Source organism: Cydia fagiglandana, chromosome 5, assembly GCF_963556715.1.
Source record: "Cydia fagiglandana chromosome 5, ilCydFagi1.1, whole genome shotgun sequence".
NCBI classification, from domain to species: Eukaryota; Metazoa; Arthropoda; class Insecta; order Lepidoptera; family Tortricidae; genus Cydia; species Cydia fagiglandana.
In genome coordinates this window covers 6520934-6539848 of record NC_085936.1, presented here as the reverse complement: position 1 = coordinate 6539848, position 18915 = coordinate 6520934, and the positions used below count along the sequence as shown (strand labels likewise).

At 36.1% G+C, this 18915-nt stretch overlaps 1 protein-coding gene across 1 annotated transcript in view; it reads right to left on the bottom strand.

The window, feature by feature from the left end:
* LOC134664360 (tropomodulin-1) overlaps positions 1 to 18915 on the bottom strand; it is a 73091-nt gene that overhangs the window by 24980 nt on the left and 29196 nt on the right. Inside the window, exon 2 of the mRNA XM_063520941.1 lies at positions 2584 to 2736. Coding sequence (XP_063377011.1) covers positions 2584 to 2736 — 153 coding nt within the window. The remainder of the gene's footprint in view (positions 1 to 2583; positions 2737 to 18915) is intronic.

Here is an 18915-nt window from a genome sequence, read left to right as displayed (position 1 = left end):
AAAGATACACAATTCACATCAAGGTTACAGGAACAATAAACTGAAGACTGCCTGACGTCACTAAGACCCCCCCCCCCCCACCCCACCCACATCTGGCGTCTTTCGAGCGTCGGCGTCTACAACTCTAGGGCCCCCCCACATCTGGCGTCTTTCGAGTGTCGGCGTCTGTCGGCGTCGGTCCAGCACTATGGAAAATGACGTTCGTCGACGTCGGCCATAGAATTGTAAACGCCGACGCTCGAAAGACGCCAGATGTGGGGGGCTCTATGGCCGCTGCTCGACGCGGCGTCGACGCAACTGCGCAGCGACGTCATTTTCCTTAGCGCTGACCAGACGCCGACCGCGCCGACGCTCGAAGGACGCTAGATGTGGGGGGGGCCTAAATTACACCTATTTTACTTTAAATTCAGTCATCTCCTGTATTAGGTACTTACATACTTGTAAGATCACGATAGTTGTATTTTATATACATACTTGGAACCTTGGCTTTGTAATATACAACGCAACTGAAGCTTTTTATTTAAGGAAGTGTTCAATTCTTCATTGTGAATAAAGTGTTACATTGATTACTTATTTTGTGCTTCTGTGAAATTGAACCTTATTAGAATGTATCAAGGTTGCTTTTGTAACATGTTTGTAACTAATTATTTGTAAACATAGAACTTTGTAAGAATTACTCACAGCAGTGGAAACACAATTAGCACTGATAATTTGGCAAAGAGAAGTGACTCATTTCATTTGCTTTGAACTCTTTTTCACTACAGCTTTTAGCCTCATATATTGTGTTTATACCTGTTGTTTGTATATATAAACAGATTAATTATTTGCTGTAATAATTTCCTTGAGAATTGCATACAGACAATTATTAATAGCCATATATTTGTATTTTTTCCTCCTCTACCACCGTGACTGAGGAATTAAAATAATTAGGCACAGTAATTTGACATTCTTCAATGTCTAAGTTAAATTACCATTATTGTATTGTTTATTATATTGTATAGATGGGTCTCCAGATTTTTTACCCAAGGGTCCCAATCCCAATTTCATTGTCAGAAAAACGGGACCCCTGAAGATATTAGTTGGTGATTCCTAGTTTAGGGAATCCTTTTGTCCATAAAAGTGGCATTATGCCCAAATGTGTTGCTAGGCAAGGGCGGAGCTATTGTGGCAAGAGTGCAATAGTTGAAAGTTTGAAACACATTTACAAAATAAAACATTACAAATATGAACCTATTTGAAAAGGCAAATTTTCCCTGCATTAAAATTTAAGAAAATATGTTTTGAGTTGTCTGGACTTAAGGTTAATGGCAGTTGAAATCTAGCCAAATCAGTCAGATGGAAAATTTTTGGTTTGACTGGTCTGGCACAAAATCTATACTAGGACAGCAGATACAAACATTAAAAGTGAATTTCCATATAGCAAAATGGTAATGAAAATTAAATTAAAACAACTGTACTATAAAAATGTTTGGGAGTGTTTTCTAAGATTGATGAGCAGGGGCGTATTTGCCCTAAGGCCATCCGGGCCATGGCCCGCAGCGTATGCCGCCATAGCGGATTGCATTTTGCTTTTCTTCCTTGACTTCTGGGGTGCCAAATTTCAAAATATGGCCCTGCTCATGAGCACTTTGTATAATACAGATATACCAGGCAAACTACTGAACTTGCACTTGTTGTTATGCGATTTTGAAATGAGAATAGTATAGGTCAGCGGTTGGCAGCCTTTTAGCAGCCAAGGGCCACATAGCAGTTAACGAAGTGGACGCCGGCCGCACTATGTATGTTAATATTTATGACTTTATCAGACATTGTCACTTGTCAGCACAGCTCAGGGAGGCTCGCGGGCCGCAAGTGAGAGGTTCGCGGGCCGCTGGTTGCCGACCGCTGGTATAGGTACATGAAGGAGTGTACATGATTCAAGTATTAAATATTGTTTGGTGTACTGAGAATAAGCACCGGACTTAATAGAAGCAACAATTTGACCAATTGGGTGACCAATTGGACATAATAGTAGTCTGTTTATGTTTAATTGAGAATTATCTAACTATGTTTCATGCTAACTACTACGCTCAACTAAATTAATTGTATTTGCCTGCAAGCATTTCTCAAAAAGTTGGATATTTCCTTATTACTATTTTCTCTGCTGAAGATATTACTCAGAATAATGGACCTAGTTTTAATAACAATGGGAGGAAAAGCATCTAAGGGTGGTATTCCGTCCCTGTTCAATATGTATTGTATCTCACATTTTGCTTAATGAGAGAGCGAGACGCAATGACATTGGACCAAGATATTGGACAGAGATGGAATACCACCCTAATACATTTTCTTACCTCCCATTACCACTTAACCTTTCATAATTGTGTGGTTGTAAAAATCAGTGGGTTCAAACCTCGGTTGATTATTCTCAAAAAAGTGCAGACAACTAAAAAATTGGTCAGGATCCTATTATACAAACAAAAGGGCAAACTATATGGAAAATGGTATGAAATAGAGATGGAAACTTTAAACACTAAGTACTAGAATATTATGTACTCTTTTGGAAATGCTTATATGACGGTACTAATAGCATATGTTACTCACATCTGGATCAACCTCCTTGGCGAGCATAGTCAGCTCCTCTTGTGACAGCTTAGCCAATAGCTCATCGACGTCCACTTCGTCGTAGTTCGACAACTCTCGTCCAAACAGCTTGGCCGGCGTCGTCATCGTCGTAGTCTTCGTCGACGACGATTTCTGCACCAAAAACACCACAATTAACACCACACTGTTAATTTAACTGCTCGTAACACCTAATATTTACTTTATTACGTAAGAAAACAAATTTAAAACCCAAACAGCAAGGTAAAACATCGATTCTGACACTTTACCACACCCACGATTAATTGAGGTAAAATATACGCGCTAACCTAACTTTATAATGTTTTAACGAGCCGAAAACAAGTTTAGCGTACAATATTTGTTATGCTTACATTTAAAAATATAAATAATAGTATTTAACCACGGTAAAGTGTAAAACACTGTCGAAACAAGCACCTTCCACGAATGACAAATAATGACTAACTTGATAGAACGAGCCAAACGATAAGTTTCAATAAAGGCGTGAAAGAGATAACGCATTACTTAACTGCAAGGGGAGAGGGGCTAGAGATGTGAATATAGCGGGTTATCGGTACCGGTTTTTATCAGTCAGTTTCCGTAATGGTTATTTTGGTTGGGTAAAAACAATAGGAGTATTTAACACTGTGAAAATGTCATGTTATACCGTGTCGTAGTCATTACGAAATCGACGAAAGAAAGATAACTGTGATCTAATTTATACCTCTGATAAAACTTGCCGTCCAATCATTTAAATGCAATCACATACAATAAAACTATGTAAATTGTCATTTAGGATGTCTTTTTTTCGGAAAATTCGAAAGATTACCTAGGTATTTGTGGGTTAGTATTAGGGATGTACCAACGCTAGTCTAGAAAGCCGACTATCCAGCCATATAGTCGCCGATTAGTTGTTATAAAATATCAAAATTTAGCTGCCAGTTTTTAGGTAAACAAATATCAGAAAAAAACACTCTGGATTGCTCTTGATTTAGAAGAATAATATGTAACAAGTATGTAATAACAACTGAAATAAAACAAATACATCACTATAGGTACTCAAACAGAAAAAGGCGCGAAATTTTTTTTTTTATGGGAAGTCAAACCTTTACACCCAAGTTTTTTTTTAAATTTGTGGCCTTTTTCCGCTGACAAAGTGGGTGTGCCAGAGTACAGTTATAGTTACCACCCTACGGATTTGGTGGCAAATGCTGGGATGTTTTTGTCATTAGTTACCACCGGTATCAGATGAGATTTATTTTTCTGTTGTTAACACGGATAATAACTCGATGTTACCAACAAACTACTGGAATGACCTAATACGATGGGTATAGATCAGATCTATACCTGCTATGATGAATACGAATAAGAGCGAGGTCATGACATTTCGTCTCCAACGCCGTATTAATGGAGCGATTACGCAATACCGGTGCCGTTCCCGCAGCCACACCTAACGCCTTGCTATTGAACTCAACATTCTACCTACCACTTCAGTCACACGCAATGTACAGCACAGTGTAACAGTTCAGAGGGCCTACCGTGAACCACGTTCGAAGTGTTGCCTCCCTGTCAACCTTTCGGACAAATTTACAAGTGCGATAGAGAGGCAACACGTCGAACGTGGTTCGCGGTAAGCCCTCTGGACGTCACGCTTAGCTTTAAACCCATTACTCGCTTTTTACTAGACATGTAGAGTTAGACCAAGAAAAGTCTGCAGCGATTTTGATAGCTCACGCAGTGTGTTATTTAATACGTCATAATTTCCTATATAATTTCATAGAAGTTTGACGTTCAAAATAACACTTGCACTGCGTGGGCTATCAAAATCTGTGCAGACTTTTTTCTTGGTCTAACTCTACTTTGTTTCTTAAACTCAAAAAATTATAGAGTCGAACCAAACTCTCCATGCCATTGGCACTGACAATGTGTGGCTATGTCATCATCATTAATGTCAAATTTCTATGAAAATTTAACGTTTATGACACTCCCTCACTTTGTTCTACTCAAGACTCGTAAAGGCTAACTTTGCACCGATCAGCGCCTCCGTATTACATGGTTTATATTTTAATTATGTTTTCTAATTAGGTAGTAATATCAATTTGAGCGATTGTTGCAATATTGCGCTGCAATATAAATATCATAAAAAAAAAATTTCATAAGGTACGACGGAGCAAGATTAGATACACCGATAAAGGGTAATTAATAATTTGTTAACACATACCTACCTACGATATCACAATATGTGGTTGCAGTGGTTTATGTTTTCCATTAAAAATAAATAATTCCGCCGGTGTTACTTAGGTGCAGCAATTAATTTTAAATATGATAACGCGTAAAATATCGTCCTATTTTGCCGTATTCTATCCTAAAATTCTATTATTACAAATAAAGTTGCAGTTCAATCTGTATTATTAACGGTGCCTTGATGAAACTATGTATATGCATGATTGTCAATGGGAACTGCAACATAGCAAAATTCATGACTAGGACAAATATATAATAATATAACAATAAGGTTATATTGCTCAACAATGTATAAAATAACCTTTGGTTGCTTTTGCTGTATGACAGACTGTGTCACGAGCTCACGAGAGAAGGTGAATTTGTTGTGAGGTCGAGACAGTCACGTTTGTTTACAAGTATACTTATAATATAAGGGTAGCAAAACCAACATTAATAGATAGCATATTAAGCTCCTTACCATAGCGACACTATTAAGATCTAATATGTGTAATTGTGTAGGTACTAGTAAGTGCTGGTGGCCTAGCGGTAAGAGCGTGCGACTTTCAATTCGGAGGTCGCGGCTTCAAGCCCTGGCTCGTACCAGTTTTATATTAATTATAAAATGTGTAGGTACCTATTGTACGAACCAAGCATCGACAGTATCGACACCTTCAAAACTATTATCTAATTTACTTTAAAGGAAAAAATGAGATCATCTAATCGTCTTAAAATGAACTCGGTTTTTATTGTATCTTTGTTCGAATCGTTTCCCAACAAAACCCATTAAATAACCGTTTACGTGAGTTAGTGTCTTTTTACAATGTTACTTGTCTATAACTTTCTCTTTGTGAAAACTGGAGCGAAATGGTTTTTTTAGATTGAGCCGATTGATCATCATAAAATATACCTGTATTACATTGAAATTAACGCCAATAGATTACAAGCACGCTAAAATCGAAACCATCATTCATTCAGAAGAACCAAAAAATAGACGACCAATTTATTCATTCATGCCAGTGTGTTCCAATTTGCCAATCCAATAAACCATGAATAAACCGCACTTTCTCGCCCAAGCTTGCATAAGTTCCTAAATATAAGATTTCCACACTATCATGTTAATTTATTGGCATGGGATTTTGCCTGGTGCATGAGTAAGATGCGTCAATTAAATTAATTTTACAATTAATTGCACCTTGTACCTTATTTAGATCCAGTGATATAGTGGCTTATTTGGTGAATGACAGTTTTAGAGTAAGTAACAAAATAAGACATAAGCGTTTTCAAATGACAATAAACAGTATATAAAACGTTTTATGATTTAGTTTTAGTACCGTACACAAACGGATTTTGAAATGTTGACATTATAAGTCAATGGGTTTCAGTTGTTCACTGTCTAATGATTTTCTTAAATTAGGGTTTATTCAGGAAATTTGTTCGTCTAAAGACAAAATTAAATTTGACGCTGGCTGTCGTTCCGCTCTACATAACAATACGGAAGAAGTGATCGAATGATTGATCCGAATCGATAAACGTTTTGTTTCTGTTGACCACGCGACTACGCCGGGCGAGCTGGCGGGCCGCCAACCCACTATAATTGGTGGTCGCGGCAACAGAGACACGCGGTATTCTTAGCTGCCCACTCGGCCACTGGCCTTCCTACCAACAATGTGATTCCGGCAAATAAATAAATAAATTGTAACGGTCTTGACCTAGTCACTAGCCGCTAGGGATGTTCCGCTCAACGCATGTTGCCGATTCGCGAAATGTGTTAAAAAGGTTAACGACCTCTGTGCATGAAATATTGTTACTGGCTGGAAAGTTAATGTCTATTAGACAGATGTTCATGTGACGTTTTCCATAGGTACTAACATGGTTGCTTTTGGTTGCTTTGTTATGATGATGGAGTAGATAATGACAACAGGAAAAATGAAGCTTGATTTTGGTCCACCGCTGCAAGTCTCCCCATTTATCAGAGGCGCTAGATTTGCGCTATTGATTGCTGGTATCTTCTACGGTATTGGCAAGCAAAAGTTATACAATTCTTTGGAACGCAGTTATCAGGCAGAAGCAGCAAGGAAAAAAATAATTCGGGACAAGGAACTAGCAAGAGAAAGGGAAATTATCGCCCAGAAAGAACGTGAAGATGTTAAATGGATTGAAAGTGGGATGAAATAAAATAACAATGACTTATCACTTAACTTAATTTAACCTTCATATGTGCTGTTATGGGTAAATAAATGCCTTTAATTATCTCGCCTTATTTAAACTATTATATAGTGCCTGTTTCCGTCCACTTGACGTAGTTGCCACAAATAATTATGTACGATAATTACAAGAATTCAAGAAATGCAATATTAATTTTAATATATAGATATATATTAAAATCATACACCATTTTTTGTGGCAACTATGCCAAGTGGAAGGAAACAGGCACTGGACGGTGAATTGACGCAATGACCCTATACATTTTTAAATACCAATATATATAATTAATTAACCATATAACCATAACAACAAACTATTCATACTATTAAACTTATAAGATTTCGTTATGTATGTTAGTAATTATTACTATCATAAACAGTTTCTAAACTTTAACAGGCGTTAATTTACTTAATATTCCACCTATACTCTAGACGACGTGTGAAAGTGTGAAAAGCTGGAGCTCTTCCCCGCGGCAAACCATTGTTACACTCAACTACACGTGTTTACTTTAAACAAGCTGTTTCTGCATACAAATTGGTTCTAATATAGACGCGAGAGTCACTTTCTAGTTTCATCGGATGCAGAAATCAAGCGCATAGTTTTTTTATTTGTTTACCGGTTATTATACTCATTTTACCGGTTTTTGACGGCAGCTCTATAAAAGCAGGACCGAGTGGCGCAAATTTTAAAATGCAAATCAGTTAATGCGTTATTTATTTCCTTAATTTCCAGTACGCACGTAACAATGCTTAAAACACATATGTTATAACTTTGCGTTTTACATATCCGTAGTTTGCGTAAAGACGAATGCATCATTCATCAAGTCGGAACTATCATGGAAGACTAGTTCCTAGTAATATCTGATGCGTTTGCATTATTCATGCAATAGAAACGTCAAGAACCTAACAGCATTATCAAGGCACATTTAAAATACATCTACAGGCTATATTGCTTCCATATTAAATGTCTCATTGAACCATTAAAAAAAATCCCTACTAAGTAGAATAGAAAATAATGCTAAGAAGTTATTTAGGTAACAGGTGGTTGATTTTACTTTAATACTTAATTTTGCTATAGTTTTGATCTATTTTTGATACTATCATCTATTCATTAAAACTGGACACGTTAACATGGAACTTAACTTTTAATTTGGACATAGATAGGTCAATTAAAAAGTACCTAGTGCTAGCGTTTCAATTATAGAATACTTATTATTGGGATTTCTAAACTAGTTCAAATTTAATTTAGCGAAAAGGTCGTGCAGACCAAAATAGACCCACGAGGCAGGTCTTGTCTCGTCTTATATTTATGACTTGGATGCCGACATTAAATACTAATTTCACCTATTACCTGATCTGTAATGCTTATGCCCGTGTTTGAGAGATCAAGTTTTGAAAATTACCTACTGTATGTTTATATAGGGTATTTGAAAGGCGTGGGGAGGAGAGTATGCACATCAGAAATGCTTTAAGACACCAACAACAACAACTAATGTACGTAATTCCAGAGAACCGCCTATAATGGTGCTCAAAGACCCGAGACAAAAGATGACTTGAATTAGCCTGATGACCAACGCGCAACAACGGTTCGGTTCTGCCTCGCTGCTCAAATTGCATTGCGGTTAAAAAGGGCAAGACTGCTACGAAAGAAATGTACTTTGTAATAGAGGTAATATATAAATGAAAATATCTAGAGACATTTACACCTCTAAATATTATAGATTTTTTTTGTGTGTGTTTTTTTATCTGTATTTTGTATGTAATTCGACATTAAGAGACCATATACATCTCTTTGTAATTGTAATACCTACGTTAGATTGAATTGTTAGTTTCATTTTATAAAATTGTTGATGTTATTATTTTTGCTTTTATGTAAATTCAATGTTGACGTGTAAAAGTGCCCTTGTGGCCTATTTGCTGAATAAATGTTGATGTTTGATGTTTGATGTTTATCAAAAAATACGTATAAAAAAAAACATGAAACCTGGTTAAATAGCCGGCTAGAAAATTTAGAAGTTGCGGTCGCATTTAGCAATCAAATGTAGGTAGGGTACGAGCGATGACTGACCTGTAAGGCTATGATGGTCGACTGGATAAATGATATGGCTGTATAAATGATGATAAAACTGACATTTTATCCAGTTTTTATTGATTTGTCGTCTTTTCCACTTTTGACAGCGATAGTCGTTAAATGATTAACTGCATAACATGGTCGTTGGATAATATGTCATTTGTCTACATTTCCACCTTAAACTTAGTGGATAAGTGGATAAGTTAAATGATATAAATGCCACTTGTCTAGATTTATACAGTTTTATAACATTCATACCGTTTTGTCCACTTGGACAACAATACACGGTAAATGGCTACGATTGTTGGATAATTAGACATATAGTCGATTTTTGACGGCTAGCCTTTGATTAATTTATCGTAGTGCTCACTGGGTCACGATAAGCGCAGTTAAGAAGCTGTGATTAGTCTTAACTTAATTGATTCATTTGTGTTACGAAAATTAACTATGTAAATTGTATTGTTTGTATTTTATTGTACTTAAATCGTACACATATAAGTCTATAGCATTCGCTAACACACTTTCATGCATCTAACTTAAATAGAAATGGCTTAACTGTGGTAACACAATGGAATCAATTAACTTTGGACTAATTACAGGTGCTTAACTATGTACAAATTTTTTGCACTTCACTCATAAGTCATAAGTGCTCTTGTGGTATATAAGTGGTAAAATGCAATTTCTTGAAGTTAAAATATCAGTAGATAAGTATCTGTTTTTTTTCTTAAATATAATATATACAATTTGAACTTTGAATTAAATTTGAATTTACATATAACATTATCAATACGTACATTATTTGTAGGGATGGCAAGATAATAATATCATTTCTTCTTGGCAGCTGCTGCTATCGAAGAAAAATAGCATAGAGAACTCCAACGACGGGCCATTAAGGGCTACATGCAACCCATTTGATATGCCCAGCGAGGAGTTTCGGCACATATATAGAGTGCGCAAAGAATTGGCACTCTATTTGTGTGCCAAACTCGACGCTGACCTCAAGCCTCAACATGGCGATGGATTGCCGGCACATTTTAAAGTAAAGATACTATTCCTCAAATCATTATTGTCACCTTATTTAATAACGACATACCAACTTACAACTCTTTGTTTTAGGTTCTAACATCACTGCATCTACTGGCTGACGGTAGTTACCAAAGAGGAACTGGACCATGGAGACCTGAGAGGAACTGGACTGGAAAACCATGGAGAAGAAGTAGGAATAGTTGAAGTTGAAGAGGTTAGAGAAGTTGAAGTTGAAGAAGTTGGAGAAGTCGAAGTTGAAAAACTTGATAAAGTTGGAGAATTTGAAGTTGAAGAAGTTAAATAAGTTGGAGAAGTTTAAGTTGAAGATCAACAAGATGAAGATGTTGGAGAAGTTGAAGAAGGCTAGGAAGATAAAGAAGTTGGAGAAGTTAAAAGTTGCTTTTTATTTATTCTCCATACAAACTTTCACCCCCATGTCATCTCTTTTTCACCCTTAAAGGTAGGTATGGCTAATAAAATTGGTCACAAATACATAAACATTCTTTATCTCTTACGAACTTTTAAATGATAAAAGGTAAGTCCCATTTCAAGAAATTATTGAACCCCTATACAAATTTCCACCCCTTGTTTACACCCTTAAGGGATGATTTCGGGGATAAAAACTATTCTATATCCTTCCTCACAACTCAAACTATCACCATACCAAATTTCATTTAAATCGGTTCACCGGTTATTGATTGCCCATACAAACTTCCATCCCCCTTTTCGCCCCCTTAAGGGGTGAGTTCTGAGATAAAAAGTATCCTATGTCCTTCCCCGGAAGTCAAACTACCCCTATACCAAATTTCAACTAAATCGGTTCAGCAGTTTAAGCGTGAAGAGGTAACAGGCAGACAGACAGACAGACACACTTTCGCATTTATAATACTAGCTTTTGCCCGCGACTTCGTCGGCGTGGAATTAGTGACAGCAGCTAAAGTAGGTATAGCGCCTGGATAATGCTAATAGCAATTATTTAATTCGCGCATTGCTTACTTCAATTATTAGGTAATTCATTAACTCTTTCAATTCCACCCCCCTTTGATTTTTTCCTTCCTTCCTTTGATAATTTCCGACATAAAAACTATCCTAATCTATGACCTTCCCCGGGACTCAAACTATCTCTATACCAAATTTCAACTAAATCGATTCAGCGGCTTAAGTGTGAAGAGGTAACAGACAGACAGACACACACACTTTCGCCTTTATAATACTAGTTTTTGCCCGCGACTTCGTCAGCGTGGAATTATTAATTTAGGTAAGTAGCTATTATTTTATTCAATCTGCGTTTTGTTGATTCCCCATACAAACTTCAACCCCCTTTTCACCCTCTTAAAGGGTGATTTCTTGAATGAAAACTACCCTTTGTCCTTCTCCGGGACTCAAACTATCTCCGTACCAAATTTTGACTAAATTCTGCACCAGCGCCGGTACTACACCGCGCGGGCGGGACAATTCCTATTGACAATGTTTGCTGTGCAGTTGTTGTTAAGTCCCCATACAAAATTTCACCCCTTTAAGGCATGAAATGGTAGGCCCGTATTTTTTACATGTTTATGCAAGTAACTGACGGTCTTTCCACCGCTATACAACCGGCTGACGTTTTTTTTTTATTTATAATAGCATCTAAACTATCATCTGGCAAAGTATCAGGAGGAGATGATTGAAAAAAAAACCGGGCAAGTGCGAGTCGGACTCGCGCACGTAGGGTTCCGTACCACAATGAAAAAAAAAACGGAAAAAAAAATGCAAAAAGAAACGGTCACCTATCCAAGTACTGACCACGCCCGACGTTGCTTAACTTTGGTCAAAAATCACGTTTGTTGTATGGGAGCCCCATTTAAATCTTTATTTTATTCTGTTTTTAGTATTTGTTGTTATAGCGGCAACAGAAATACATCATCTGTGAAAATTTCAACTGTCTAGCTATTTATTTATTTATATTTATTTAAACTTTATTGCACAAATTTACAAAAAAAGAGTACAATTGGCGGACTTAACGCCTTGAGGCATTCTCTACCAGTCAACCATTGGGCTAAACAGAGACAGTAATTAATTTGGTGCAGGATTGTAAATAGTGGATATGAGAATATAGACACAAGTCGACACTACAAACTATAATACTATACTATACTATTACACAAATATACATTTTAAAATATACCTACGTCAGTGAACGCATATATTTAGTATGGAAACCGCCTTTAGGAAATTACCGTTCAAATTCTCGGGCCAAATTAGCACACATACAAAATTACGCCTACATTTAAATAAGACGACGCGTTTACAGAGCCTGTAATCAAAGCTGGTAAACAAAATAATAGTCATCTTTATTACACTAATGGTACATAGCTAAGTGTAGATGAAATGCATATAATGTCAATAACTACCAATCAGCGACATTAATCCGCTAATAACCTTTTTGCTGTACGTACTGGCCGCTGAGAGTTTGCGGTTCATATTTGATTAGAATATGACTTGGACAGGGATAGGTTTATGCCATACATTGAAGAACCAGTCAAATAATTCACGTATAATAATTTAATGCAGATTAAAAGATAACTAGTTCAAATGTTGTTATGAAATGACAGACTAACTCAACATAAGTAAATATATCATTGTTGTATAAATGTATTCCGCTATAATAAGTATTTTGTATATTTTATTATCAATTTGTATGGCAGTGCGAAGTCACGTTCAGGTATAGTCTGTCCGTTTTTCTAACATCAAGTACGCCATTGTAAATGTATGGTAAGCTTGATCTTAGAATTCGGACTGGCTATACAGCCTGCAAAATTTACATGGGTACACGAATCGGGTCAAAAATATTTGAATAGGCGGAGTCACAATAAATCCCCACTTTCAGTTCCAATGGAAATATTTTATATAGCTGGTCAAGCAAGTTTGTCAGTAGAAAAAGGTGCAAAATTAAAATTTTGTATGGGACCACGCCCGTTCGCGCGCTTACATTTTCTAAATTTGCCGCTCTTTTCTACTGACGGAAATGGCTTGAGAGAGAACCTACATATATGTGACGGTAGAGGGTGGATTCGAATGATCAACATTTTCAGATAATGTGTGTATTTGTTAAATTAATTCAGTGGAAGTGTATCTACATATAGGAGACCGGGTATTATTATCTCACGAGTTATATCTCATGAATAGAACATATTCTAGATATCTTTCCAGGCCTCCACTTAATTTCATGTCTCTCTAATTGGACAGCTTTTTTCCATAGTTCTCTGCGAATGGCATCTTGTGGAAATCTGAATGGAAAGTAATGTAAAATGATAATATCAAATTTGATTATTAATTTGAAATAATTAGGTAGTTTTTTTACAGCTCCATCTCATGAAATAAAAAAGGAAAATACAAATCTGTAAGAAAGAATTCATTACTACATGTATAATTATATAGAAAATACCTAAACCAAGCACAAGTTAATAAAATGGTCTACTTCATTTGGCATAACACCATCCCTATTATCCTCGCAATTTAAAAAGTCGTATGTTGTTATGAAAGTCGTATGCAGTTGTTACGTTTTAGCTTAGCACGGTAGTATTGAAAACAAATCGTCATGTTTATTCCAAATTTTACTGAAGTTATCTGTTTACTACAAGTGAAAAGTGATTCCACTATCCTTGGTATAAACTAAAATAACTTCTTCACCACTTCACGACACATGAAGACATTTTTAATAACAAAAAAACGTTGTTTTTATAAATCAATTTAGCCATCCGTCACCGACTGTCATCTCGGACGAACTGAAGTTGCGAATCGAATAGTTTGTAAGCACCGCCTACAATCGAATAGTTTACGTTGGGTCATAAATGAGCGGACAGAATACTTCCATGTATATCAGTTCGCTGACCTACGTATATACAAATTAAATATATATAAATAAACATACATATATATAATAATTAGCTATCACGGTTCGTGAGATACAGCCTGGTAACAGACAGACGGACGGACGGACAGACGGACAGACGGACGGACGGACGGACGGACGGACGGACGGACGGACGGACGGACGGACGGACGGACGGACGGACGGACGGACGGACAGCGAAGTCTTAGTAATAGGGTCCCGTTTTACCTTTTCGTTACGGAACCCTAAAAAAATTACATGTTCATGTGATCAACTGACGGTCTTTCCACAGCGATACAACCGGCTGACAATTTTTTAATTCACGATAGCATCTAAGAAACTATCATCTCAGACAAAGTATTAAGCGGGAGGCGATGACTGACGATATTTGCTCCTGCCGCAACATATAGGACTAGTATAAGGTGACGCTTACGGGAAAGGGGCTGTGACCCTCGCTCTGGTTCTTTCCTTGTCCAACAAATATCACTGGCCATTTAGCGAGGTTAGCCGCCAGTATTTTTGGCACACTTCGTCCGGGGCATAATCAGAGTGGGGGATAATATTGTATTTGTTAAGTCATTTAGTTTTACTTATTACTAGAAGATGTACATATTATTCGCTGGGTCGGAGAACCACGAATCGATCGCAACGCGCACCGTGGCCCAAAAAGAAACTTTCGGCAGACCAACTGTCACTTTTTGTGTAGGTATTTAAAGTAATAATAATAAATAAAGCACCAGCTTCCATTATTAACTTTAATGCTGACTCTCCCTTCAATCCCAACATGTAACGGCAAAGGATTACACCTAATTTTCTTTGCAGGTGCATACATTTCTTCAAAGTAGGTATTTCCCTTTAGAGTTATTTTCTTTGGCGAACTGTCTGGCACTAGGTCTGCCCAATTGCTGCTCTTCACTGGTTTTTGGGAAGTTTTCTTAGTAGTTGATGTAGTACATCAGAGCCGCGATATGTTTACTCCTAACGTACACACAATCACATTTTCCACTCGTAACATAACGACTAGAATCAATCTGTAAAAAATAAATTATTTCTTTACTTTCTATTACATTAATGGATCATAATATTATGTAATGTACTACGTCAAAGATTGCAAAAACAGAAAAAAACAGTTTACATTCAAGGACGTTTGTCACTGAAGCTTGACGAATTAGGTACACGAGCTTCAATGGTGTGGCTCTTATGATCTTCATATTTGATTTCTTTTAGGTACATCTTGCACATGTTAAGCCAAAACTTATTACTTATTATCCTTTTGGAAAAACACGAAAAGTCTGCATTATTAACGACACTACAGTCATATCTATCTAATACCTTTAAACGAGCAAAATTTGGGTATTTATTTATTTATATTTAAGTATATATATTTCGGGGATCTCGGAAACTGCTCTAACGATTTCGATGAAATTTGCTATATGGGGGTTTTCGGGGGCGAAAAATTGATCTAGCTAGGTTTTTATATGTTTTCCGAGCATAGCTCGGTCTTCCAGATATTTAGTTACCTATATGAAATGCGTTACTCGGTTTTTATTTCTTTACTTCTCGTAAAGTCAGCCATGAGAAAGTCCGTGTATGTGTACTACCTGAAATTTATTGATTGTGCCATTTATGCCATTTTAGAGGGGAAATGAAGATTTACATGTTCGAATAGAATATATGTAACAAATATGTAAATTACAATTTTTCATTGAAATTATTTGTTCTCTTCGTAATGACAGCCAGCCATGTGGCATTTCAAAGTCCGCTGTCATATCGCACCCAGCGAATAGGTTATGTTTTATTTTCAAATAAACGATTTCTTTTTCTAAACTGCAACATTCCTAACTGTAGGTACATCGGTGGACCTTATTTCAAAAGGCATAGTCCACCGATGTGCAGTTAACAGTGTGTGTGATTGTACAATTCGGCCGTGCTTATAATAAGAGCAATAGAGTCAGACGAAGAAAAGTCTGCAGCGGATTTGATAGCCCACGCAGTGCAAGTGTTATTTTAAACGTCAAACTTCTATGAAATTATGACGTATAAATAACACTTGCACTGCGTGGGCTATCAAATCCGCTGCACACTTTTCTTGGTCCGACTCTAACTCATTTTGAAGTGTCATTCAATTGGATACTTTTTACTTGTACAATACTTATGTTCTACAATTGAAAGAGATTTCAAAATGAGTTACTGCTCTTAATAAGCACGGCAGAATTATTTATTTGATTTTGACAGATTACCGTATTTTAGGTTAATAAGGTCGACTACTGTCCTTAAAATTTTGTATGACATTACAAGCAAATATCAGCAATCGTGAATTAAGTATTGTAGCCGAGTCTACTTTAGTCCGATAATGTATTAGCTTATTTCAAAGACTGTGAATTCTAAGTACTAGAAATAAAGTAGATTTTGCGACATGATAAAGACGGTTAAATTTGAGGCGATGGAATAAGAGATTCACTTAAAAAAAAACCTTATATAAACTCAATTAGAATCTATATTTCAAAATCTTAAACCATCCAATAACTTTTAACTATCAATGCCACATGTGCATAAGGGTGTGTGCGGCATATCATTTAGCCAACTATTCATTAAAATACGCTTTAAGTAAACTTGTTTAGAATTGATTTTTCAAAAGCTCATATGGATAAATTTAACTCTCAATGACATATAGATATGTGGTAGAATGTGGTTTAACCATATTTTCTTTAAAATACACCTTAAGTCATCGAGTATAAATATGATTTTTCAAAACCTCACAACATGTCACGCTATCATTAGTCACATATACGTTATCCTCGCGAACTATTAATTAAAATACGCTTTAATTAAACTTGTTTAGAATTGATTTTTCAAAAGCTCATATCATCGATAAGTTTTAACTCTCAATGACATATGTGGATAAGTGGTAGAATGTGATTTAACCATCTTTTCTTTAATATACACCTTAAGTCATCGAGTTTAAAATTGATTTTTATAAACCTCAAAACATATCACGCTATCATTAGCCACTTATACGTTATCCTCGCGACTTTTTACCGAATTATATCATTTATCAGATAGTCGTCATATCATGCATTAAATGATTAATGATATGGTGACATAACCATCATAGCCCTCCTGACAATGACTGAAATGTACCTATAGGTAGGTCAATTATTGTTTTTTTTTTTAGGAGCAATTTCGATCTCGAGTTAATTTAAGTACATATCGAAAATATAATAATAAAACGGAACAAAACATGTAACATTTTAATATTCAGTCCAGAGTGATAGAGCTAACGCATGAACGATTGAAGAATCAAAAGTGTAGGTACAAAAATGTAAAAATCGCCTACTTAGATTTCTTTACGAGAAAAAAGAACCTCGTCAATCAGCGGGCGTAGCACGGTTCCATTTTTATCGACTATCACTAAGCGCGTCCCTTTCGCACTTACATACTTGTTAGAACGTGACAGGCATGGTGACAAGCGATAAAAAGGCTACCGTGCTAAGCCGCCAGGATACCTGACTAGGTAGTTGTGACTAGCTTGTATATCTTGCTAAGCTAGTATATAAGAAACTTTATAATGTGTACCTACAACAGGGATCATTGTGTCTTTATATTTATACATACATATCAGTGAAAAGGCGCCGGGGTCGTTCTACCGTTTCGTGCCGATTTGGTGTCCGAGCCCACATCAAGCCTTAAAATAATATTTTTTTATATGTGGTTATTTTTAAAAGGTATGTTTATGTGGTACGGAAAATGCGCCAGTTTTGGAATTTAGCTAAATCTAATGATCTATTAAATAAAAATTAAAAACATGCGAAAAATTCATTTCCCTCGACATAAAATGGCGTACCATTGGGTTCAAAAATTTAAAAACACTTTTATTTGCAGATAAACCCTACTTTCCATTATTGTTTATAAAATAAGCAAATAATCAGTATTATAATGGTACATGGTACATATTTTTAAAGTTAAATTATCATAGAGAGAACGCACTTTTTAATTTTGTCACGTGAAAGACTTCATTTTCACTCTAAAAACTTGCCACTCATGCCAAATTTAAACGCGCCTTTATTCACGAATACCTGTGATTGCTACGTGTTTTTACTACCTTAGTCTACCGCAATACGTCAACGAAGGAGGTTTCGCGCTCTTGATTTACGAGTAATTTTGGTTCTCCTCACCGGAAAGGCACTTTGTCACGGTTACTACTCATTTCCATCCATTAAGTAATTTGGTGCTATATATTGTAAAAAAAATCACCTTGTTAATAATCTGTTCGCATTTTGGCATATCTTCATTACTTTTACTTGATGACATTCTAGCCTTAAAGACGATAAAGAAATTTAAAAAAACCGTCGAAAGTTCATTCCACTCCAATTCATTCCTCTCCATTTCTTCCAATATTTTCGGGTGAAGGAAATGAACCTGTTTGGAAGGAAATGAACAATAATTTTGTATGACAGATGTGATACCTTTTTATGTTTTTAGCCCACAGCCCAAGAGTTATATGCACACATACGCTCTCAAATCATAACTCTCATGTTTTGAAACGTATGTATGTCCCATTCTTTCGACTTCGTTAGACCGTTTGACAGAGTTTCAGGGTATAGGTTCTTTCTTACCTATACCCGACACTATGTCATGGGAATCCTGTTGGTTGTGGATATTGCATATAAATAAGCAGATAGGCGCGTAAGCGTAAGTAGTCTCTTTTTTCATGGCAAATATTGTAAATATATCGGATAGATAAATAAATAAATAAATAAATATTATAGGACATTCTTACACAGATTGACTAAGTCCCACAGTAAGTAAGTATAGATACATCATATTTCCAACATTTTATTAATGCGGAACATTTTGGACAGGTGAACCTATTAGAACTTATCTAATGCCTAACTTATCTGCTAATTAACATACTGAAAACT